Source organism: Bos taurus, chromosome 14, assembly GCF_002263795.3.
Source record: "Bos taurus isolate L1 Dominette 01449 registration number 42190680 breed Hereford chromosome 14, ARS-UCD2.0, whole genome shotgun sequence".
In the NCBI taxonomy this organism is placed as follows: domain Eukaryota; kingdom Metazoa; phylum Chordata; class Mammalia; order Artiodactyla; family Bovidae; genus Bos; species Bos taurus.
Window position 1 is genome coordinate 52,166,858 of NC_037341.1, and position 26,697 is coordinate 52,193,554.

The 26,697-nt window shown below is 31.7% G+C and overlaps 1 protein-coding gene across 1 annotated transcript in view; it reads left to right on the forward strand.

Moving 5' to 3' along the window:
* Positions 1–26,697, forward strand: part of CSMD3 (CUB and Sushi multiple domains 3) — a 1,470,240-nt gene that overhangs the window by 1,361,307 nt on the left and 82,236 nt on the right. The window contains exons 46-53 of the mRNA NM_001424929.1: positions 1,271–1,351; positions 2,300–2,413; positions 6,486–6,674; positions 7,046–7,192; positions 9,489–9,677; positions 13,950–14,135; positions 15,814–16,008; positions 18,650–18,823. Of these exons, the coding sequence (NP_001411858.1) occupies positions 1,271–1,351; positions 2,300–2,413; positions 6,486–6,674; positions 7,046–7,192; positions 9,489–9,677; positions 13,950–14,135; positions 15,814–16,008; positions 18,650–18,823 (1,275 nt within the window). The remainder of the gene's footprint in view (positions 1–1,270; positions 1,352–2,299; positions 2,414–6,485; positions 6,675–7,045; positions 7,193–9,488; positions 9,678–13,949; positions 14,136–15,813; positions 16,009–18,649; positions 18,824–26,697) is intronic.

A 26,697-nucleotide genomic window follows, 5' to 3' on the forward strand; every position in this document is an offset into this window, starting at 1 on the left:
TGAAGGCATGGGGAGAAGGGGACAAGTGAGGATGAGATGGTTGGATGGCATCACCAACTCAATGGACATGAGTTTGAATAAACTCCGGGAATTGGTGATGGACAGGGGCGTCTGCTGTGCTGCATTCCATGGAGTCACAAAGAATCGGTCACAACTGAGTGACTGAACTTGCACTTAACTTGTAAGCATACTAATCTAGCTTGGTGAAAGGAAGCTCTGGAACCACACTGTCTGTGTTCAAATCCCTTCTCTGACATTCTGTAGCTATAGGAGTTGGACACATTCTTAATTCTTTTAGCAATTTTCTTTTTTCAAATGTGAGTAATTATAGATTAGGTACATAAATTAAGTAATATAGTTTTTGTGAGGGTTGCTGCTGCTGCTGCTAAGTCGCGTCAGTCGTGTCGATTCTGTGTGACCCCATAGATGGCAGCCCACTAGGCTGGCTCCGCTGTCCCTGGGATTCTCCAGGCCAGAACACTGGAGTGGGTTGCCATTTCCTTCTCCAATGCATGAAAGTGAAAAGTGAAAGTGAAGTTGCTCACTTGTGTCTGACTGTGCGACCCCATGGACTGCAGCCCCCCAGGCTCCCATGTCCATGGGATTTTCCAGGCAAGAGTACTGGAGTGGGTTGCCATTGCCTTCTCTGTTTTAGTAGAGTTAATATAAATAAGATGTTTATAATATTTCTTGGAATGGAATACCCATTGAGTACTTGTTTTCAATTATGACTAAATGCTAGGCACTTTCCTAGATGCAGGGAATTTGGTGATCCTTGGAAAGATTGGTATTAACACATAAACTAATATGTGTATGTAATTCCAAACAGTGATCACACCAAAATGGAAGTACATAATCAGAAGGACTAAAATAAGGGTAAGAAATAAGAAGGGTTAGTATAGAAAACTATTTAAGGAATGATTGTTCTCTGTCACTCATTTATGTCCAACTCTCTGCAACCCCACTTACTGAAGTTCACCAAGCTCCTCTGTCCATGGGCATTCTCCAGGCAAGAATACTGGAGTGGGTAGTCTTTCTCTTCTCCAGGTAGCCTTTCCCCACTCCATAAGGAATTATTAATTCCCCCTTAATATTGTAGCATTTTTTTAAATAAATGGTTAAAACTTGATAAATTCTACCATTTATTTTTATTCTTATAAATAAGCCCTTTGTAATTTTGTTTTTTTTTCACATATGTGTGTATATATATATATATATATATATATATATAGCTGTACAGAGAAAGAATAAGCATTATCTATTTTTACAGCCTATCAACTAAGAGTGTGTCAACCTCCACCACCCGTACCCAATGCTGAAATTTTGACAGAAGATGATGAATTTGAAATAGGTAAAGTGTCTTAAATTACTTTCAAAGAAAGCATACTGTTAACAAAGGTTTTGCTTAAAATCAATAAAAATAAAGAATAGTAGCAGCCTGTCTTAAACCGTCTTTCCCTGGATTGATGGGGATTGTTTAGAATTTATAAGAATGGAAAACAGTGAAAAGAGGGAAGGTATTGTTAAGTAAGAAAAAAGAATTCTGTATTTTTAGGATGTACAGTTAGAAAACAGTACAGGAATCTGAGCCATATAACTATTCTGGTAGTTATTATTTTGCTACCTTCCAACACTGTAGTCTTAACTATTGTTCTTCAAATTCAGGCATAAACTTGATATGTATAATAAATGATATGCAGGGTGTATTAGATGACATATTTTATTTCCATATCCTTGAAAACAACTCATTATATTCCATGTGATCATAAATAAAGTCCTTTTAACACTGACTGGAAATTTAACCTCAATAATATCTCATAGCTTGAAAAATTATGTAAGAAAATAATGCATCTTAATGTAACATAATAATTTCATCATTATTATCTATTAATATTAATTTTGGTTGAGAAATGTAAGAAAATATCAATGACCAATGTGAAACTAATCTTGATAGCAGTAACTAGTAACCCTTTTAAACTGCTTGATAGACTTTTAATGACTATCTTACCCATACCAACAAAATTATTTCCTTACTAGTATTGCTTATATATAATCAGATTGCCCCAGTACCAGTTTTACTGGTATTTATTCTTGGCTTCAGTTCCAATTGGTCAGTGCTCATGACTTACTAGTAATTTAATATTCTGAATATCATTGCTGCTTACAACTAATAGAATTTTTATACTGATTGAAAATAACTGAAAGAAAAAATATTCAGATTTTATAACTGAACCATCTGTTTATTTTAACCATTACCTTGGTGCTTAATGAAGCCCTTTTCTGCCTGTTTTTTCAATAGGTGATATTATTAGATATCAGTGTCTTCCAGGATTTACTTTGGTTGGTAATGCAATTCTGACCTGCAGATTAGGAGAACGACTCCAGATGGATGGAGCACCTCCCGTTTGTCAAGGTACCAATTCTTATGAATATTTATTTCTAAGTATTTGTTTTATGTTTAATTCAGTACTAACAAAATTGAGAAAACTCTATTTTATGTAATTATTATATATTTAACTGACAGTAATTTAAAAATTATACTATTCGTATATGGTGTTTTTCATTCCATTATTTATCAGATTTAACTAAACATTGTTTATTCATCCGAGGTTTAATTTTTCTAGTTTATCCCATAGTCAGTTCAACTTATTTAAATTACTTTTGCTGTGAGGTTTGGAAGTGGAGATAGAAAGCAAGAGAAACCACTTTAAATAAAGGTTCCAATGTGGATTGCAAGTAGCTTCTGTTCTAACCACTAAATCATTAAACTTTATTGAGCACATATGAAGAATGAAGATCTAAGGGAATAAACAAAAGAAAAGTTGTAAATAGTCCCTTCTATGAAAGCAAAATGGTGTAAGGAATATGACAGCCATATAAGCTGTAGCATACAGTGGTAAGGTAGAATCATATAATTTTAAACTGTTTATATGAGAGGGAAAGCTTGATGGAGGCATTATTCCCTTAGTCCTGGGTCTGAATAACCAGTGATACTTACTTTGGTAGAACTGAGCTAGCAAAAGAGTTAGCCAAGAAACAGAGGTATATGCAAAGACACAAAAATGAAAGATGGTGAGATGCAGACTTCAAGGAATTCAGTGTTACAAGGACAAGACCATTATGGCTCTTGAATGATGTATTGGGATTTTGATGTTTGGGAATCATGTATTATTAACTTGTGTAGCTCCTAGGGCCATAATAGTGCCTAATACACCTGACAACCTCTTGCCTGGAAAATCCTATTGCCTGGAAAATCCTATGGATGGAAGAGCCAGTCAGGCTACAGTCCATGGGGTAGCAAAGAGTCAGACATGACTGAGTGACTTCTCTTTCTTTCTTTCTTTTACATAGTAATTAATTATAAATATTGGTTAATTTGAGTAAAATTGATTTTGATTATCCCTCCCCAGATTTTATTGAATTGCTTCCTTCACTATGGTTTATTCCTGAAAAATAAAAATCAATTTTCCATGCAGTATCTTAACTCTTATAATGATAAAATAAAAATTCTGTTTATTATTTCGAACATGATATCAGTAGGAAGAAATGTTTGATTTTTCTACCTTTATGGAGTCCTTAGAAGATAGGGGCTCTTAAAGCATTAAGAAAGAAAAGATGAGTTTGGAGGTATAACCAGCACCAGTATAAGAATTTCCCTTGATCTTAATCAATGATTTTGTAGGCCATCTTAGGGTTGGTTGTTAATTCTGAAGTCTATCATCTATATTGCTGAATGAACAAGCAATTATATATCAAGATTTCTTCCTTGACCCAATATATAACTTAATTGTGAGCTCTTAGAGAGCAATACTTCTTATTTATATCTAGATCCAAATTCAGCATTATTTTTAATTAAAAAAAACAATTTTGTTAACCTGGTTATTTGAGTCCCTCATATTTCAAGACTTTCAATATCTTATTTCTAAAATCAGAATTTCCTGTGGTAAGTGTGTCTCCTCCTATTTAATCTGCTGTGGAGAATACAGAAAAGGAGACAATCTGTGTTTGTTTCGTAATAACACTATGGGTACTAGCTAATTATCCCTCAGAATGAGTTTAGACAGAGTTGCTATATTAATTAATTGACCTAACACTTAGGCAAAAAAATCTGATTTTAAATATTTGTTTAGGGACTTCCTGGGTCCAGTGGCTAAGATTCCATGTTCCCAATGCACGAGGAAGAGGTTTGATCTGGGGAAATGAGATCCTGCCACACAGTATGGCAAAAAAAAAATATTTTTTTTTTCTTCAATTGAATTAATTCACAATCCTGATAAACAATTGCCATTCGTTTGGAATCTGTTGTAACTAATCTATACTGTTTTTATTAATTTATTTTAAATTATTTTACTTTTTCACTTCTCATAAAAGAGGCTACATCACTTTTGTTATTCCTCCCTGGATCCTCTTTAGTTCTTTATATCACACTTAAAACATGGAAAGCATTTCTAAATATGATGTTCTTCAAAGGGTTTAATATAAATGGAATATAATAAGTGATTAAGGCTTCCCTGGTGGCTCAACAATAAAGAATCCACCTGCCAACGCATGAGGCATAGGTTTGATTCCTGGGTTGGGAAGTTCCCGTAGAGAAGGAAATGGAACCCATTCCAGTATTCTTGCCTGGAAAATTGCATGGATGGAAGATCTTGGTGGGCTAGAGTCCATGGGGTTGCAGAGTCAGACAGGACTTAGAAACTAAAACATGTATAAAGGGGAAAAATTGTATACACTTCTTAAAGTTGTGGTGGCAAATCAGTGATATAATACACAGAAAGTGCTTAACAGTATATTCTTGCTTTATATTGGTTAGTATGAGAATAGGTTAATTTTAGTATTTACAGTAAGTTATATTGAATTGTCTCAGTTTTTCAAATGTAATATGGAATATTTGTTCAGTCGAAAACATTGGGACCATTAAGACATACACTTGCTTTTCTATAACAATAGCCTAAGAAGAAAGTTTAAAAAGCAAAGAAATTATAGCCATAAAATTAACTAACTGCAATAATAGAAGCATACATTAAGAGGTGCCAAGAAGGAAATAAGCAGTTCTGCTTGGACTAATGGAGGAGAAATTCAGGAAGTATTTCACAGAGGATGAGACTTGGTCTGGGTTTTGAGGTGCCCAAATATTTCAAGTGTATCAGACAAGAGGAGGACATTTGAAACAGAAGCACTAACAGATATGCTGAATTGAGAAAATTATAGGTTATTCAGTATGTTTGGAGCATTCTGTTTCAGAGGAGGAACAGCAGAAAACAAAGCTGGAGAGGCATGCAGGGACTAACCTTGAAGGCTTTGAAGGTGCTGAATGGTTTTTAGTGAGGGGTTGACATGTTCAGTAACACTCACCTAGCTAAATATTTCAGAAATATTAAATATCAGTAGCTGGGCACACACAACATAACCCTTTTCTTAAAACTTACTTGTCATATCTTTTAGTTATCTATATCCTTTATTTCAATATGCCATAGATATATTCATTAATCTTTATCTTTGATTCATTTTTTTCCATTCCATTTCTAACCTTAAAATTTCTTTGTTTATTTTACATATTTTTCACTTTGTAAAAAGCAAACATCAGATTTCTCTTTTTAGACTGAGAATGATCCAATACTATTTGTTGAATTGTTACTTTTTAATTTTGAAATCACATCCAAGATGCAAACATCTCAGATTGAATAAGAGAAATAGAAGCAATAAAAAAAGAAAGAAAACAGTTCTTGGATTAGCTATAGTATATTCTACAGTAAATATTCAAATATCTGTATATTAATTTATGGCAGCTTTTATTAACTCAAGTTATTTCAAGTTATTAACTTGATTGAAGAACAATCATATGTTGTCATAATTTACTGGTGTATTATAGTTTGGAGATGCAGTTGATATATTGTTATGAAGTGAACAGCTTATGCTTTGTCTTACCTTTTTGGTCTGGAAAGGTAACTGGTGACCCCAAAATTGTTTTAAATTCTCATGGTTTAAGCCTATTCCTGAGATTAGAGAAGTAGCTTTGTCTGGAATGAATATTCTGAGGTAGGGCAACTTCCTGTCTGTTCTCACATACCTGAGTGAATGAAAGTTTGAGGACAAAAGAAAAAGTCAAGAAGGAATAGGACTTAAATAAGAGACAGAGGGAAAAGAACATAAGAAGATGAAGAAAGATAGGGAAATAATATAAAGATAGAGAGGGAAGTAAATGCCTTATCTTTTAATTATCTATATATTTATATTTATTAATCCAGAAAGAAAATGTGTCTCCCATGTAATAAAAAGGAAATTAATATTATGCAATTTTGGGACATTGCTTCATTTTTTGAACTGCAAGCTTACTATACAAGTTGTCATTTTATACACATAGTTCAAAGTATTGTTTCCTTTATTGTTATTTAACATAGAAACAGAATATCCAGTATTTAAAATGCAGTTTTCACTTAAGTCTGAAACATGAGCATTATCTAATGATTCATTTTTTCTGACAGTTCTCTGTCCCGCCAATGAATTACGCCTGGATTCCACGGGAGTCATATTGAGCCCTGGTTATCCTGACAGTTACCCAAATCTTCAAATGTGTGCCTGGAGCATTTCTGTGGAAAAAGGATATAACATCAGCATGTTTGTAGAATTCTTCCAGACAGAAAAAGAATTTGATGTTCTTCAGGTGTATGATGGTAACCATAGGTTATATTTATTGGATATTCACAAATTCAATTCAAATGCTCTAAGTATACATTCAGGCCTTCAATATAAACAACTGCCTATATGACTTTATTTTATCTTAAGGATAATTTTAGAAGTAGCAACATCAAACTTACCTATATACCATATGAAAATTGCACTTAGCTTGATCATTTTGTTATGAATTGTAGCTGCTTTAGCTATGGAATTAAAATGTGTAAACAAACACATTTTGTTAAGTTATTGTTTATGAAGTAAATCGGTCCTGGATGAATTTCACCATATTTAATACCATTCTCAATATATGAAATACTAAACAGAAATTGCTCAGTTATATCTAAATTCTATTATTTTCTTTCTGAAGGACCAAATATTCAAAGTCCAGTGCTTGTTTCACTCAGTGGGGATTATTCATCTGCCTTTAATATAACAAGCAATGGTCATGAAGTATTCCTTCAGTGGTCAGCAGATCATGGCAATAACAAAAAAGGCTTCCGGATAAGATATATAGGTATGTGATACTTATAACTTCAGTGCAAATCTCACCTGCATCCTCAGTATGGTTGTGATTAAGGAGCACAGACACAAATACTATTCAGTTAGGTATAAATCTGAATCATAATTCCTCTATTGATGTTTCTTGAGTTATTTATATAACATTTCTGTCCCTCTGTTTCCTTATTATAGTGATAAACAGTACTATGTCTATCACATGATATTTGAAATAATTAAAAGCACTTAAAGTATTTATGACTTAAGTTAATTATAAATGTTGATACTTTAAGTGCTTATTTTCCCAAGACAGGTTTCCCTTGAACACTCAAAAAATAATAGTGTTGCTCAATTGTGTGTATTTGATCTATTTAATATATAAATAACTCCTTTAATAAGTTTAAACAAAAGATAAACATACACTTGTAAAAACCTTTGTTTTCATCATTGCGCACTGATTTATGATACTTGCTAAAATATTTTAAATATTAAAATACAAAATGATAAATAGATCACTTAAAAACCTTTAGTTTTTAAAAAAATTGTTTTTTCATCATTGCTTTTCACTGAGTAATAGTGGAAAAGATGAGGGCTGAAAATTCTTCTTAATATCATGATGAAATAGCTTTTTCTATATGCCTTCCTGTTTATGAAGTCTACTGATACTGAACCCAAATTTTCCTGTTGAATAAGTATACATGGTTTTGCATTATGCAAAGATTATATCCCTTTTCTTTATTACCATCCTAAGTCATGTCAGAGGCCATGGGTATGTGCTCAGGAACAAAACACTTCAGAACCAATCAGTCATCTCTTTATTTAGTGTTCAGATCATGTCTTCTGAAGCCACGTATCATTGCAAATCAGCTCTACTGAAAATTACTTTCTTAAATACTTTATAAATTATTCTGACACAATTGTAGACATAAACTTAAATAAATTTGATTCTAGTTTTAAAGGTAAACTGTTGAATTTTACTCATTTATATAAATTTGCATATATAGTATAAAATATAGAAATATAATATTTTTTGTCTACTTTGATTTTTAAATTATAAGATGATAGTTTGTCAACAATGTGTCTTTTCCATATTAGAGGTAAGTTGTTACTGACATTACATGATAGCGTATTTATAATTTTTATCCTATAATAAATATCCATTGTTTGAAATATTATTAAGCATACAAAGGAGAAATATTTAAAGACTGAAATATGTACCCAAGTCATTCTTAATACATTTTCACATTTGAATCAAAGTTTCTATCATATGAACTTTATATATATCTTTTTACTAAAGCTGTGCCCAGACTATTTAAAAAGTCAGAACATTAAGTTGTATTTTTAATGATGATAATAACTTAAAGGGAAACCATTTAAATCCAACAATTATAAGCATTAGATTCACCATATTAAAGACTATATTAAAGACTTATTTATGTTGATCTTCATGACAAAGTTGGACATAAATATAATGGAAACATCATTTTTAGCCCTAAGAATGACTTGACATATTGAGTACATATTTTGCCTTTAGAAAATGACAGGTTATGACACATATATTCCAAGTCCATCTCTTTCTTACTATTTACCCCTAAAGTCTCATTTTTTCTCAGATGAATACATTGAAGTTTCAAAGGGTAAATGGATCCTGCCAGGCTGAATAGTCTCAAAAGTACATGTATATAAAAAAGCCAGTTGACATTATCTTTTGACATTTCAGACTTCAGCAGATGAAAAAAGTTTTATTTTATTGGCATTTTTTATCACCATATGTAAGCACTCTTGACAGCATGGAAACTCTTTAATAAACTGGGAAAGAAGATTATGAAATGTGGAGGGGTCTATTTTAGACATCCACCAAAATGAAATGCATGCCCTAACATGACATAGGTGTCTGGAGATAATTTCAAAGTGACATGTAGATACATGCTTTAAAATATTTCTACCCAAACTGTGGCATATAGGCCTTTCAAACGACAGGAAATAATACCATTCCAAAAGTCAATGAACTATTTGTATGGCTTTTGAACCTTCAGGGTGTTACAAAAGTATAATGTATTTCAACTTAGGAGACATCTTCAGTGACGATAAGAATTTAAAAAAGTCCAGAAATAGTTATGTATCCTAAAGGTTGTGTCAATAGATTGTCAAGTGGATGGCAAATAATATGATGTCCATATGAAGTAAAATTCACCTAGATGGCAGTTGAATTGACCAGTTTTTATGAACTAGTATTATTATATTTTTAATAACTGGATTGTAAAGAGTTTCTGATTCATTAGTTATACAGTGATTTTAATTTTCTTTTAAAAAAGCTTTCTACTGTAGTACACCAGAATCCCCGCCTCATGGATACATTATCAGTCAAACAGGAGGACAGCTAAACAGTGTGGTCCGCTGGGCCTGTGATCGAGGATTCCGACTTGTCGGGAAAAGCAGTGCTGTGTGCAGAAAGTCTTCCTATGGGTATCATGCATGGGATGCACCGGTCCCTGCTTGTCAAGGTGAAGTATATTAACCAAAAATGGCCCATTGATAAAAGATTAACCTCGTTTAGCTTTTTCATTTAGATTGCCGAAACTTCTAAAATTATAAACATTCAGAAGCATGTTATAGACACCTCTAAGGAAAATAAGGCTTGAAAACACAGGCTGATAAATTTGAGGAGCATGTGACACATTGTTTTATAATGCTTCATTTGTTGTTATGTGATTTATGTCTTTACTCTCTCCACTTATATGCATACTCTACTCATACATCTACCATCCCGTCACTTAGCTGTCAGAAATGAATGACCTGGAGCTGGATTTTGTGTTAGTGTGGAATCTGCGAGAGAAAAGAGAGGAAAAGATGGCCAAGGTCACTGAAAACATTCATTCTCAAGTATGCAAACATGTGTTCTCAGTGTAATAAATGTAAAAGAAAATGGAAAATGTAGCCAATGACCACATTATTTTTTCTTCACTGTTTAGCTAACTTGACAGAAATGACTTTCATTTTGTTAAAAATCAAAGCACACTCTGAGCATTGATCTTGCAATGCAAAAGAATGACAAATCAACAAATGGCATATTTTAGAGCTTTGGACTAGGTCCAAAAATGTTTTTAAAAAGTAGTTGAGTCTCTACTAGGTATAGTCATAAAGACAAGTTTAACAGTTCCACAGGAAGATGTAATGTCATTGGACTTTGACAGTCTTAAAACATATCACATTATTTTGCAATATCAAATTTAAATTTATATTTGATTTATTTTATCCAGCATATGAAAACATATATAACAACTGTGAACCCTTACATTAAAAATGCAAAGCACTTTTAATAAATAATGGGTGTTACCTCTAATTTGCCTATTGAAGGCAATTTATATAAAAAATAAAATATAAAACAAATCAATTAAAATTTAAAATTTAATAACAGCAAGTTGAAATGAATAAAGATTTGATATTAACCAGGTAACTGAAATGATTTACTTGTTAAATTGTGATCTCTAATTCATGAAAATATAGCTTTCATAGATATATGGAAAACAATGAGAACTGAAAAACTGTTTGTTTTATTGATGCAGAAACATTAATTACTTATTAGATAGTGGGTTACCAACACTGAAGGCACTGACTTCTTATAGAATAGATACATTTAATAAACTGTCAAAACATCTGCTTTTCTTTGACCAATGAATAGTAAATGTATTTATACATTTCTAGTATTTCATATGGATTTAAAATAAACATTTAAATGCTCTGAACTTTGAACAATTAAATATCAGTTATCAAGAATTATTCATGTATATAATTAATCTTTAAGAAAACTTTAGTGAAAACAGTTAACTATTAGTTAAAATAAAAAATTATACTGAACTTTCTGAAATTTTGACATTGTTTTGTAATGTTAGCATTATAATTTCATGGATTTTTTGGTATATAATGTGACATTTATATATAGAGCCGTTTTTACTGTTCTTGACTTGAAATGTTTCTATAATTACAAAAGATAAATCAAAATATAGCTTAAAAAAGACATTTTTCATAGCAGAGTGATAAAATATTTATATTAATAACTTGAAATCATTTCCAAAATTGACCCTTGACTTTCACTGCAACAAATTTAAAAGATTAATTATTTTATAAAAAAATTTTATTGTATGTGACCTGTGTTTGGATATAACTAATTAAAATGAAATGGCTAAATATCATTGGAAAGAGCTATATACACAATACAGTTTTTTGATGTTGTTGTTCCAAATTTGTTTTGCATTCTTCAGTCATTTTTATTCTTCTTATGTCTTTTACTTGAGCTGTGGTTAGACAATGTGAACATAGTTAAAGATAGAAAAAGTATTCTGTTGTCTCTATTTGGGTTTAGTTAGGTGTTTTATTTGTCTGTATATTGACTGATCATTATTGACCCCTTGAATTAAATCATTATCATCCCTCTACACAATTGAGTGTTGTACAGTGCCGTGTCCAGCACAGCGGGTGAGAAAGACTCGAAACGGGGTGAGCGCCTAATGAAACGACAGACAGATAACTTGGCATGCAGCGAGTCAGGGGGCCCTCCCGCTCTCTGTGGCGGGAAGACAAAATGACTCCTTTCAGCCCGCACTTTTATTGGTAGAAGTCATATGAGATCATTAGGAAATAGCTATTCTGGGGAGTTTGATCAGCACACCATAAAGAAGGAGTAAAGTTAAGGCTCTTCTGTTAATCAGGGACATCTTGTTTTGTGTCCATGGGGACGGCCGCAGGGGCAGGCAGTGAAGCGGAGCAGAAAGCAGGTCCTGTCCCTAGTATGTCCGGTGGACATGCTTAGGAGGACAATCAGGAGGGCGTAGTTTGCCGCACCCTCGAGTCATGTGGCAGGTTCTGGTCTCTGCTCCGCCAGGCTGCAACAGTACAGGGTTATGCAGAAACAGTCACTTTATATTTCCTGTTTTTACTTTTAATTTGTGCCTTTTGAGAGCTCTTGGAGAGAAGCCTCTGACGATCACTCAGTGATGAAGATTCTTCTGAACTTTGTTTTTCATTTTTAGCTAAGAACTTAAATTGTAACATTTAAGAACAGGCACATTTGTTCTATCATTTTAGTATGTTGTATTTTTTTTCAGTTCTGAAATATAGTCATTTATACTAACCATGTATATGAAATCTATACTATTTAAATTTCACTGTTACTTTACTATAAGTTTAACCTACACCATCCCAACAATGTGCAGTTAACAGTCTTCAGCAGGGATTTAGTGGGTATGGTTTGTTAAAAATTGAAATTCCCAGAAGTCCTAAGTGGAAATACTAACATTGCTTTAATAGACATCAGGGAATGATTTATGTTTGGAACACTATTTTAGAAGTCTATAATTAGATAGCTGGGATAATAACATAATTATATGAGATTGCTTATATAATTTATTAAATCAAAATTACTTTTCTGTTTATAATTTATAAGTTATCAAATTACAAAAGATCAAACTATTCAACAGTAGGGGGTCTGCCATTTAATTTTGAGAATTTTTTTATAGGTTTAGCTAAGATTACTTTTTTTTTTTTACCTTGTAGTCAATTTGCATGGATTAATCAAAATTAAACACCTAAGTGAAGGGCTTTATAAGAGAAGCAGAAATAATTTTAGGTTGAAATGAGAGACAGGTAAATAGAATACAACTTTTATAAATATTCCAACGAAACTCACATTTTTCTGTTCTTTTCATATGAGAAAAATATAGTTACAAGTCCAAAATGTCTTATGTAAAAACAATAAAATGAGCTATTTCAGAAATTAGAAATTTTATGACCAGATGTCATAAATAACTCCAGTTGGTTCAAGTCTATACCTATATTCAAATATATTAATCTTTCTGCAGATAGATGTATGAATCTTTATACTGAATATTATATAAAAGATACAGAGAATCTCATTTAGGGTTTGTCTGCCAAATATATTCTTTGAAAGTTTATTTTTTTTTCTTTTTGGAGATGCAATTGTGGACATGTAGAGCACCGATTGAAAGCAACTGACTTCAGGGGACTTCTGTATAGACATTTTAACTTATGTGAAAATATCTTATATATAATAAACTATTTAAATACAAATCTGTACTGTAAATAACACCTTATGGTAAAGCTAACGTTCATGTAAATTAGATTTATTGTAAATAAAAATCAAGACATCAAAGACATATCAGCAAAATGCAGAAATATCCAAGCTACACTGAGAACAGTAAGTCCTGGCCCTGTATTTATTAGACATATCCATACACGTCATATTCCATGAATGGTACTTAAGCACATAGAGTTTGACTGGACCTAAGGTAAGGTATATCCAGCCTCCAGGTAAAAACTTCTGTTTTCCTCCTGCCCCAAATCCTCATGAGTATTGGTTATCACCACCTGTAAACTCTTTAGTCAAATTGAATGGAGCCAATTTGATAGGCCCAGACATGAGTTAGCACTAATACAAATCTATATTTACCTACCTTGCCTTCTTATATAATCTATAAACATGCTGATAATCATGCACACACTGACAAGAAACTCAGTAAGAAACTAAGAAAGAAAGCATTAATAATGTATGGATTCCCCAATTTAAAAGCACTTTCAACAAGAGTTTGAAATAAATGATTCAGAAAATGTTATAGCTCAGAGAAGCTTTTTGGGGAGATATTCTGAAATTGTTTCAGAGGAATTAATAAAATTCCAAATAGTTTTATGTGCTTTACAGTTAATGAGACAGCTAATTATTTTTCTGCTTCTTTGGTCTTTTATGTATGTATTTAATTTAGCAATTTCCTGTGGGATTCCTAAAGCTCCAACAAATGGAGGAATACTCACAACAGACTACTTGGTAGGAACTCGAGTTACCTATTTTTGTAATGATGGATATAAATTGTCATCTAAGGAACTTACCACGGCCATATGTCAATCAGATGGAACTTGGAGCAATCATAACAAGACCCCTCGTTGTGTTGGTATGTATGTTAAGGAAATTTCATCACTTGTGTTTCTACTGGTATCTTATATGATTTAAAACTTTATGTACCAAATTGTAGAGCTCTTCCCTGAAGTGATGTCTAAGAAATAAAATTAAGCTGTCTTGTGCTATAAAGAACTAGAATATAGTGTAAGGACTTTTTACTCATTTTCAGAAGCTCTAGAATATATATGTCAAGAGAATAAAGTGACATTTTATTTTACATAAAAATTTTTATTTACTTTGTAGAAAGGCATCCATCAGTCAGCATGTTTTCACTACATAGGTCTTTTGAAAAAAATGTTTAAGTTTGCATGAATTAAATTATATTTAATACATTCAGTTCTGGCTTTTATAAACATAAATGATGCTGTTGAGATGATCCAAACTTTTTAATAATTGTCAAAATTCTTCATAGAGCTTACATTTAGAATATTTCTCATTGCTGTCATTAATACTGTAATAAGTAAAATAATATTATATAATGGTTATTGAAAATAATTCACATAAAATATTTGATAGCAAAAGGATTGGAAATGTGTTTAAATAAGGTTTTTAATTTTTCTCTATAAAACACTTATTTATTCTCCTTTAGTAATGACATTTCGACTTAGCTGTGATTTCATTTAAAATGGGATTGTTAAATTATTTGAAATCTTAACGTAAGTGTCTAGTAATGCATTTACTTATGATGAGCAACTTTTGAATTAGCTGAAGTTTATATTGACACTGGGAACTGAATTCTGTTCATTCAGCAAAAGAGTGAATACTGAAAACTCAAACGCTCATGCAGGCAAAGTTTATTTTAAAGGACAGAAATATAAAGTTCTTAGCATAGACACTGAGAGGGGGTAAAGAGCCCCCAAAAGGCGTGAATAACAGCAGTTTGTATCTTCATTAGAATTAATCTGTTCAGTTTTGGTTGGCTCAAGGCCAGATGTGTGTAATTTGTGACCAATCAGTTTAAATGTTGCCATGTCCAGTTTGTCATTTTTATGGCTTTTTTGGGTCCCCATTTTCTCAGTGTCTCCAGACACTATGATGCATCCATTGACCCTTTCTGAGGACCTCAGACAATTATTTATGGACCAAATGTATGTTTAAGAGTTAATGGTCCACCTGGAGTTTTTCTTCTTGATGAACTGGACATCAATTAATATTGGTCTTGTCCTGAGTCTGCATGTTTTATGACCCTCCAGACTAGGTAGACATTCCTCTGAATGCCTGGAAACTGGAGCAACTATGGCTTTAGGCTAGTGAAGCAAAACATTCATATGAGAGAATTAAAATTGAAATTAGAAAAGAACAGAGCCTCTGACCCTACACTGACTGCCTAACAATTTCCACCTCAATATCACAAGTCTTGCATAAAAAGATCATTCTCATAAAACAGATTTTCTCAAAATATATAGTCAGTAATAGAGATTCTAGGTAAATGCAACAATGTGTACAAATACTTTCAACTGTGAAATAGCATGACATGTTCAAGAAACTTCCAATAATACCATAGAGCTGAGGGAAAGATTAGCATGAAAAAAAAAATTACTAAAGACTTTTTATGGCACAAGAGTGAAGGAAGTAAGGAAGTGATGAACTAAGAATGGAATAGACATGAGACATAATTAAGTAAAACAGACATGACTGACTTAATAGTATTTATCTTGGTTTTTGTATAGTTGTTACATGTCCAAGTATCAATTCCTTTACTTTGGAACATGGAAGATGGAGAATTGTGAATGGTTCCCATTACGAATACAAAACCAAAGTAGTTTTCAGCTGTGATCCTGGTTATCATGGATTAGGTCCTGCTTCTATTGAATGTCTTCCTAATGGTACCTGGAGTTGGAGAAATGAAAGACCATATTGCCAAAGTAAGTATACATTCCATTAAACTTATTTCATAAGCAGTCCTTGGTGAATAAATTACTTGATCACTTCTCTACACACTCTAGAACAAGAATGAGGTAATATTAATTAAAAATGATTGATTCTCAAGTCATCTTAAAAACTTTGTAACTGTTTTTATATTTGTAAATGCTTATTAAAAACAGAGTCCTTGGGTTCAGATATCCTTTGCTTAGATTCTAGGTCTATCATTTATTAAAACAACTATGCACTGATCTTAGCCCTTTACATGTATTATTTCAATTATACCTTAGTTCCCATTCAGTTGATATTATTATATTTATTTTACTAAAGATGGAACTGTGCCCAAGAATTTAATCATGTTATGTTAAGTCATAGAGCCTATCAATGGTGGAGAATTGGGCTTCAACCCAAGGATTCTAATGAAAACCTCTGCCTTTTGGTGTTGTATGATGTTTATTCTGTTTCTTAGACTAGCAATTTATACCTTGTTGTTGTTGTTCAATTGTTATGTCCAGTTCTTTGTGACCTCATGGACTGTAGCCTGCCAGGCTGTTCATGGATTTCTCTGTCCATGGATTTCCCAGGCAAGAATACTAGAGTGGCTTGTTATTTCCTTCTCCGTAAGTTCTTCCCAGATCAGAGATTGAAACCATGTCTCCTGCATTGGTAGGCAGATTCTTTACCACTGAGCCACCAGAGAAGCCCACAGTAATACCTATCTGATACTTACTATTTATGATTTACTGGTGTTACATGTTGAAAATACCAGCTAGAACCTGTTCATAGCAGAAATTCAGTAAACATTTATTGAATCAAATTGAACATTTGAGTCATTCTATTTTCATGCTTTCTTATAATATCACCATAAATGTCCAGTGTGTAAAGTAGATAAGCTAGCTGAACATGGAAAAATCAGTGGAAATATCTTGAACTTTCTTTACTACATTTATTGGGTATTTACTTAGTGCCAGGAAATATGCTAAGCTGAAAATTCATCCTTTTATTTCATGTTCATCACAATTTTTTTTAATTAAATTTATTTATTTTAATTAGAGGCTAATTACTTTACAATATTGTGTTGGTTTTGCCATACATCAACATGAATCCACCATGGCATTTATAATATAGACACATAATTTAGAAATAAACTAATAAAAATATCTGACATCTAAATGGATTATGGTGACTAAAATATTTAACGTAACAGATACCTCTTAACAGATAACTATATGTAGTAAGTATACAAGTACCTAATAATAATTTACTTATGAATATTTGATTTATTTTCTTAATCTCCATGTAAGTAAAGAATATTGGGGTTGCTGTTTTTATAATCATTGATGAATTAAATCTCAAAATTCATGTATAAGTTATATATTCTAAAACTATAGCATATGTATTTGTAAATTTTGCCTTATTCTTTTAGGTTTTTCACCCAAGATCTTTCCCTTTCTCTGGTCTCATTGTTCTTCCATTTTAAATTCATTAAAAGGACACATGGGATAAGGATATTTCAAAGAGCTAAGAAAAAATGTATAACAGCAGCATTCGTTATATCAAACATGGAACAAATATGTGTCTGGTTTCTTTGTGTTCTGTCCTTTATTATATAGGACTATATAATAGTCTATATTATATAGTTCTTATATTCTTATATTAAGTTCTACATAAGATCAAGTTCCTGCCCAGAAGTAAGAGTGGAGCAAAAATCAGAACCTAAGAATTATAGTTAATAGAGAAAAATGGAAAGAACAGAATTTTTTTCTGGTCCTTCATTTATTCATTTTTTACATTAAAATATTATAAATATCAGTGTTATTAACCCTAATAAATATTATAGCTACCGCAAAGGGTTGTTTGGGGGATTAATTCAAAACAATGAATATATCTTAAATTTTACATGTAATTTTTCAAAGTTTGCAAATTTTCTATTTGTCTATCCAATAGTCTCCTAAAGCCTAGAGATGAAAGCCAGACCTGGAGCCAGATAAAGGCTGGTGGTTACTTATTCAATTCTGGATTTAAACTGCTAGCTGTAAATTTTTATTTAGCTGTTTATGGGCTCTGGAATCTCATTAAAGTTACTGATAAATCAGAGAAAGACTTTGGGCTAATAAATGATCCTACCTTTAGTATTGCTTTTTTTTTTTTTTTTTTCCACCACAACCTGTTGAGTGACCAGGTTGGCTAAGCAAAAAACACAAACAAAATCATATGTCATCCCATGTCACTGTTACTTCCCTGGTGGCTCAGCTGATAAAGAATCCACTGGAAATGTGGGACACCTGGGTTCAATCCTTGGGTTGTGAAGATCTCCTGGAGAAAGGAATAGCTACCCACTCCAGTATTGTGGCCTGGAGAATTCCACAGACTTCCTCAGAATTCTTGTCTGAGACAAGACAGAGCGACTTTATTACATTACATTGGAACTCAAAGGAGAAAAATGTTAAATTATGTCATTTATTTTCTCTATACTGTCATGATCTTTCAAGCACATTTTGCAAATATCAAGTTTAATTGTCATATTTAATTGTCAATTTTAATGGTCAAATCATAGGAATTCAGAATGTTGAAAACATGATTTTGTTATAAGTTTGTGTTGACTGTATCTTTAGGATTTTTTATTATGTTATTGTTTTCAAGTTATTTCCTGTGGAGAACTCCCAACCCCTCCCAATGGAAATAAGATTGGAACTCAGACTTCATATGGCTCAACAGCCATCTTTACCTGTGATTCAGGATTCATGCTTGTGGGTTCTGCTGTTCGGGAATGCCTTTCTTCAGGTCTTTGGAGTGGATCAGACACCAGATGCCTAGGTACAGATTTTTAAGTCATTTTAAGCAAACACTTTATTCTCCCTCTCAAAAGGCAGCCCTTTTTCATAATAAGAGATAATAACTTATATTCACTCAGTAAGGATGATAAAAACTGGAAAACGTTTAACTTTTAAAATGTCTCATGGTAGAAAAGCTATTAAACAGATATCTCTTAATCTACTAGTATTCCAAATGAGAATCTTAAGTCATTAAGGAAAGGCAGAATTTTTTCCCAGCATGGTGAAAATAAAAGGTGAAAACTAATTGCTGAAAATTATATGTCTGCAACTCCACTGGATTAAGCACTGTAGCTGTTAATTCATTCTAAACCATAGTCAATTCTCCTTTCACCTGTTTGCTTAAGGTAATGACTAAGGAAGAAAAACAATTTCCACATTTAAGTTTCTCCCTTTTTACTTCCTAACAATTCAACATGTGTAATATTACTTTTTATTAAAACTTGAAAAATCTATTTTTCGAGCCTGAAAAGTGAAAGTGAGTGAAGTGAAAGTGAATTCGCTCAGTCATGTCTGACTCTGCGACCCCACTGATGGTACCCTACCAGGCTCCGACGTCCATGGGATTTTCCAGGCAAGAATACTGGAGTGGGCTGCCATTTCCTTCTCCAGGGTACCTTCCCAACCCAGGGATTGAACCCGGGTCTCCTGCATTGCAGACAGACGTTTTACCGTGTGAGCCACCAGGGTAGCCCATCTGAGGCAAATAGGTTCCCCCCCGGTTTTTTTTTTTTTTTGATTAATTCTAAAAAAACTGTTCATTAAAAGAAACTGAATAGCTAGTTTTTTGAAGGCCTTCTATTGAATCCCTTCTATTATTATTAAAATAATATTATGATATATGTTTTATCTTTTTTTTAAAGACTTAAACAATTACCTTAAGATTAAGAAAATGGTTTGATTTATGACTTATTTTTCTATAAAATTATTTCAAGAAATGAGAGCTAGTGTTAAATTAAATAATAATAATAAAAATTGTTCCGATAAAATATACACTTGCCTCTTGGGAACAAACATAATCTTATTATTTACGATTTTAAAAATTGCTGATTATTATGAACAGGATATTTCTAAATTTGTACTGTGTTTCAACTCTAAAATTTTACTGTTGAAAAATATGACACGTGGGAGTAAAGCCTGTGACTTTAACAGTTTACATACATATTGTATTGATAATAAGCTTGAAAACATTAGTGATGGTACAGTCATCATTTGAAACTTTAAAGGGTATAGGTAGAGATTTTGGTTAAGAATTCTTTTCTCACCCTCTCAGGCATATTTGTTAGTAGGTATACTTGGAAACTCAGTAATGATGGTTTCTTTATTAGAGTATACATATGTATTTGAATATTCTGTAAGACTATTACATAACTAGAAAATGATAAATAAATTAAATAATGTATTAATATAGAATTGAATAATAAAATACTTCCTATTATTTTCTAACTTGGTTTTGGTTATGCTCATTTCAATTGCAGATTAACTTATTTAATTTATTTTAAAGTATTATTTGTAATTATATTTTAAATTATTTTATTTTTAAAATAAATATATTTATTATAAATAAATATTATTATATATAATATTAATATATATAATATACATTATTATTATAAATAAAAAATTTTAAATATATGTAAACTAACTTTAAAATACTCTATTTGGTAACTCTTTGTCCTGATGAACTGCTATTGTATGCTATATGTTATTTATTGGATTTTGTATATAGAGGGTGGTTTTATTCACCTACTTAGAATCCTGATTCTGTTTTCTGGAACAATAAGTTGTAAGAGGAATATTTATAAACAAACATTGACTCTCAGTCTATAAAGACAGCATTCTTGCATAGGATATAGTGTTGACATCTAATATAAATTCAAAAGTGTGTCAGTAGGAGGAATGTGCTATTGCCAAATAAGCAGATCCTAGTAACTTATACTTTGAATTAATTTGAATAATGTACATAGCCTAGTCATTCTTCTCATGGTTGCAAACTTATCCTTATAGCCCCAGATACTTTTGGCTTAGAATGGTCCTAGAATGTGCTTATGATTATTTAAATACAGTGTATTTATTCTCAAACTCCCAGCATTTTATTATAAATTTTTCAGTTGAGAGACTTGATGATGAACACCCACATGCCTAATATCTAGAATGTACAGTTAAACACTTGTATTTGTATATCACATATCTATTCATCCTTTCATGCCTGTATTAACCCATAAATTCATTTTATTTTTGATGCATTTTGAAATTGCCAAATACAGTACATTTCATTTGTAAACATTTCTATATACATATAAGCTAGCTAGAGTTCAATATTTGCTCATGGTTCTTTTTTTTTAATGTTGGCAAATGTACAGTGCCATAAACACACTTGATACATTTTGACAACTGTGTACTCCTATATAACTAAAACTACTCAATAGTTACAGAACATTACCATTAGCTCAGAAAGCTTCCTTGTGACCCTTCATAGTCAATTTGCAGCTCTCTTCCCCTACACTCTGAAATAATAGCTGTTCTGTTTTTTTCACCGTATGGTAGTTCTTCCTGTTCTAGAAATTCATGTGAATGGAATCCTAAGTTTTGTACTCTTTTTGTGTAAGGTTTCTTTTATTCTGTTTCAATCATGTTTTTGTGTGTATCAGTAATTTTTTTTAATCTCTAAGTAGAATCTCCTTGTCTTGACCATTCCCCTACTGATGGTCATATGTACTCTATCCAGTTTGGGGTAATTATGAATAAAGTTGGTATGGACATTTGTATAAAAGTCTTTTTGTGGACACATCTATTCTTTTCTGGTGGATACTCTGGAGTGAAATTCCTAGAAGAGTTCTAGTTGTCTCACATTTTCTCTAGCATATGGTATAGCTAGTTTTTAAATTTTATTCATTTTTTTGGCATTCATAAAGGTATCTTGCAAAATTTAACTTGCACTATCTTGATGACTACTGATCAAGTATAGTTTCCTGGGCTTATTGGCCATTCACAAATTTTCCTTTGTGAAATTCTGAAGTATCTTATAAATTGCCTTTTATTATGAGTTATAGGAGTTCTTTACATATTGATTTTTTAAAAATAGTTTCTCCCCACCTATTACTTGCGTATTCATTCTTTTTTTAATATAAATTTATTTATTTGAATTGGAGGTTAATTACTTTACAATATTGTATTATTTTTGCCATACATCAACATGAATCTACCACAGGTATACATGTGTTCCCCATCCTGAACCCCTCTCCCTCCTCCCTCCCCATACCATCCCTCTGGGTCGTCTCAGCGCACCAGCCCCAAGCATCCAGCATCATGCATCGAACCTGGACTGGTGATTCATTTCATATATGATATTATACATGTTTCAATGCCATTCTCCCAAATCATCCCACCCTCTCCCTCTCCCACAGAGTCCAAAAGACTGTTCTACTCATCTGTGTCTCTTTTCCCGTCTCGCTATCGTTACCATCTTAATGAGCAGAAGTTTTCAATTTTTATAAAATCTATTTTCTCTCTCTTTTTTTCTTTCTAGTTATTACTTTCTGTCTCTAGTTTAGGAAACCTATGTTCAATCATAAATCACAAAGATTTCATTTATTTTCCTAGAATTTTTGCATTTTTGGTATTACTTTATATCTACAACTTATTTTTTTTTTTGATTTATAGCTGCTTTTATTTTTTTTTCTTTTTTTTTCTCTTGGATAGTTATTTTTATTTTTTTTTAAGCAGGCATGTATTTTTATTTTATTTTTAAACTTTACATAATTGTATTAGTTAATACAACTTATTTTTAATTTGTTGTTGTATATATCATGAAGTAAAGCTGAGGGTTTTTCTTTTCTTGTTTTTTTTTTCCAGAACGATATCTGTCACTCCAAATTTGTTCTTATTTTTCAAGATCACTTTGGATACTCCATGTCCTTTGTGTGTTCATATATGTTTTAGAATTAGCTTATTTTTTTATTTTTAAAATGCCTGGTAGGATTATGATCACAATTACATTCAATGTATAAGTCATTGGGGAGAATTGGCATCTAACAATGTTAAGTCTTCTACTTCCTGAACATGGTGAAGTTAGTATATTTATTCACTTATTAAGATCTTCTTTCTTTTTTTTTGCAATAGGAAATTTTTATCATAGAGATCATGTATACCTATTGTTAAATTTATTCAGCAATATTTTTTGTGTGTTTACACTGTTATAGTGAAATTGTTCATTACTAATTGCATTTCTAATTGTTTTCTATTATAAAAATTATTTAAAATATTTATCTAGTATCCTGCAGCTTTCATTCACCTATTAGATATGGATTTTCTTAAAACAGCATTGTCTATGTGTATGTCATGAGCATAAAATATAAGAGTTTTACTTTTTTTGTTTTCTCCTTTATGTTTTTCCTTTCTTCTTTTATATTAGTATATATATTAGATAGGGCCACCAAACAATGTTAAATAGAGCTAGTGAGAGTGGTCATCCTTTTCTTGATCCCTGTATCAGGAGGAAAGGATTTAATATTTCATCAGTCGATATAATATGAACTTTTTTCTTAGATGTATTTATAAGGTTCAGAAAATGTCTGTACATTCCTAAGTATGGTAGATGACAGTGGTCAATATTTCATCTTAAACCAACAAGTCATTTCTGGATAAAACCCAGATAATCATGATGTATTAAAAATATATTTTTTCTAAATTTTTTCTTTAAAGTCCTGCATCTGTATTCATAGGGACATTTTTTCTGTGTCTTTTACAGGTTTAATATTAGGGTTATTATTACTTCATTAAACAAATTAGGAAGTGATTCTTTTTCTTCTGTTTTCTAAGAGTTTGTATAAGACTGGTATTTGTTTTTTCCTTGATTTTTTGCTTAAATATTTGATTGAATTTACCAGTGAAAAAATATAAATCTAAGTGTATTTTTTTTGCAGAGGGAGTTATTATTTAAGAATTCAAATACTTTAATATATAGAGGACTATTCATATTTTCTTGTGTTAGTTTTTGGATGATACAACTTCAAAAAATTTGTCCTTTTGTTCTGAATTGTTAAATATGTTGTAATAAAGCAGTTCTTAATATTCCCTGATCCTTTTAACATCTGTAAGCTTTATAGTAATGTTACCTCATTCATTCCTGACATTGGTAATTTTAGTATCTTTTTTGTTTGTTGATAGGATTAGCTAGGAGTTTAACAGTTTTGTCAACTCTTTTTTTAAGTTTCTAACCTTTGACTACCTTGATTGTCTTTCAGTGAGATATTTCACCTGGCCTGGTCTACATTTTCCTTCTATTTTTTTTTTTTTTAATTGAGGGATAACTGGCATGCAGTATTATATTAGTTTATCTTACAACATATTTATTCAAAATTTGCATACATTGCAAAATGATTACTAGAGTAAGTCTAGTTACTATCTGTCACTTTACAAAGTTAACACAAAATGATTGAATATATTCCCCAAGCTGTACATTGTATCCTCATGACTTACTTATTTTAGAACTGGAAGTTTGTTCTTCTCAATCCCCTTCAATCATTTCACCTTCCTCTTACTCTCCTCTCCTCTGTCAACCTCTAATCTCTTCTCTGTTTTTATCCTGTTTGCTTTTTTGTTTTGTTTTTTGGATTCGAAATATAAATGAAGTCGTTGTGGTATTTATCTTTCTCTACTGACTTATTTCGCTTAGTGTTAATACCCTCAAGGTCCCTCCATGTTATTCCGAATGGCAAGATTCTGTACTTTTTATAGCTGAGTAGTATACCATTATGCATGTGTGAGATGAGTGTGTGTACTTTATAGTTTTTTACCCATTCATCTATTGAGGGACACTTAGTGGTTTTCATATTTTGGCTACTGTAAACAATGCTACAATGAACATGGAAGTGAATAAGTCTTTTTGAGTTAGTGTTTATTTTTTCCCTTTGGATAGATACCCAGTAGTGGGATTGCTGGATCACATGGAAGCTCTATTTTTAATTTTTTGAGTAATCTCCATATTGTTTTCCATAGTGGCTGGACCAGTTTACATTCTTACCAAGAATGCACAGGGGTTACTTTTCACTACCTCCTCACTGACACTTGATATTTCTAGTTGTCTTTCTGATAATGACGATCCTGACAGGTGTAAGGTGATACCTCTTTGTGGTTTTGATTTGCATTTCCCTGATGTTTAGTGATATCAAGCATCTTTTCATGTGCCTGTTGGCAAATTGTATGTCTTCTTTGGAAAAATATTTGCTGAGATCCTCTGCCTATTTTTTTTTTTTTTAATTCAACTGCTTGTTTTTTTGTTTTTTTGTTTTTTTTTTTACTGCTGTTATTGAGCTATATGATCTCTTTATATATTTTGGAAAGTAGCTCTTTTTCATTTATATCATTTTCATATATCTTCTCTAATTCCACCAATTGCCTTATTGTTTTTATTGTTTTGATGACAGTTTTCCTTCACTGTGAAAAGCTTTTTTATTTATTTTTCTTGTTGTCTTTGTCAAAGAAGACAGATCTAAAAAAAATATTGTTTAGAATGATGTGAGACAACATGCTGCTTATGTTTTCTTCTAGGAGTGTCATGGTTTTGAATCCTTCTTTTTTTTTTAATTTTATTTTATTTTTAAACTTTATATATTTGTTCTTTATATATAACTTTGTTTTTGGCCATATAGGGTCTTCATTGCTGGACAGGCTTTTCTCTGATTGCACTGAGCAAGAACTAATTGTGATGCTAGGGCTTCTCACTGTGTGGTGGCTTCTCTTATTGTGGAGTAGGGGCCCTAGAGCACATGAGCTTCAGTACTTGCCACATGTGGGCTCAGTAATTGTGGCTCCCAGGTTCTAGAGCACAGGCTTATTAGCCGTGGCTCACAGGCTTACTTGTTCCATGACATTTAATTTTGTATACTGCAATTATACTAAATTTGTTTATTACTACTAATAGTTTTTGGTAGCATCTTTAGAATTTTCTATATATAGTATCTGAAAATAGTGACAGTTTTATTTCTTCCCTTCCAGTTTGGATGCGTTTTATTTCTTTTCCTTGTGTAATTACTGTTGTTAGAATTTCCAAACCCAGGTCTCCTGCATTGCAGGCAGATGCTTGACCATCTGAGCTATTAGGGAAGCCCAACATAGTGCTTGGATCCCTGGAATAAATCACACTTGATCTTGGTGTATGATTTGTTTAAAGTATTGTTGAATTCAGTTTGCCAATATTTTGTTGAGGATTTTTTTACATCTATATTTATTAGGGATATTGACCTTTAGGTTTCCTTTTTGTGGTGTCCTTGTCTGGTTTTGGTGTTAGAATAATGCTGGCCTCATAAAATAAGCTTCAAAGATTTCTCTGCCATATAATTTTTTGGAAGAGTTTCAGAAGAATAACTATTAAAAATTCACCAGTGAAGTCATCTGGTCCTGGATTTTTGTCTGTTGAAAGGTTTTTGACTACTGTTACTATCTGTGTACTGTGATTGTTTGATTCAGATTTTCTATTTCTTCATGAATCAGTCTTGAAAGATTGTAAATTTCTAAAGATTTATAAATTTCTTCTAGTTTTTCCAATTTGTTGGCTATAATTACTCCTAGTAGTCTCATAATTCTTTGTATTTTTGTGCTAATAGTTGTAATTTCTCATCTTTTATTTCTGAGTTTATTTGAGCCTTCTCTCTTATTTTTAAAGAAAGAGTTTTTAGTTCAGGTAATTTTCTCTGTTATTTATCTATATCCTTGATTTCTATAAATGTCTTTAATATATTCTTCTATGTATTTATTTTGGCTTTTCTTTTTTTATTATCCTTTTCCTAAAATGAAATATTCCTTGTGTCATAAAATAGGATATTGCTGTGTTGTATATAAATACATACATCATAA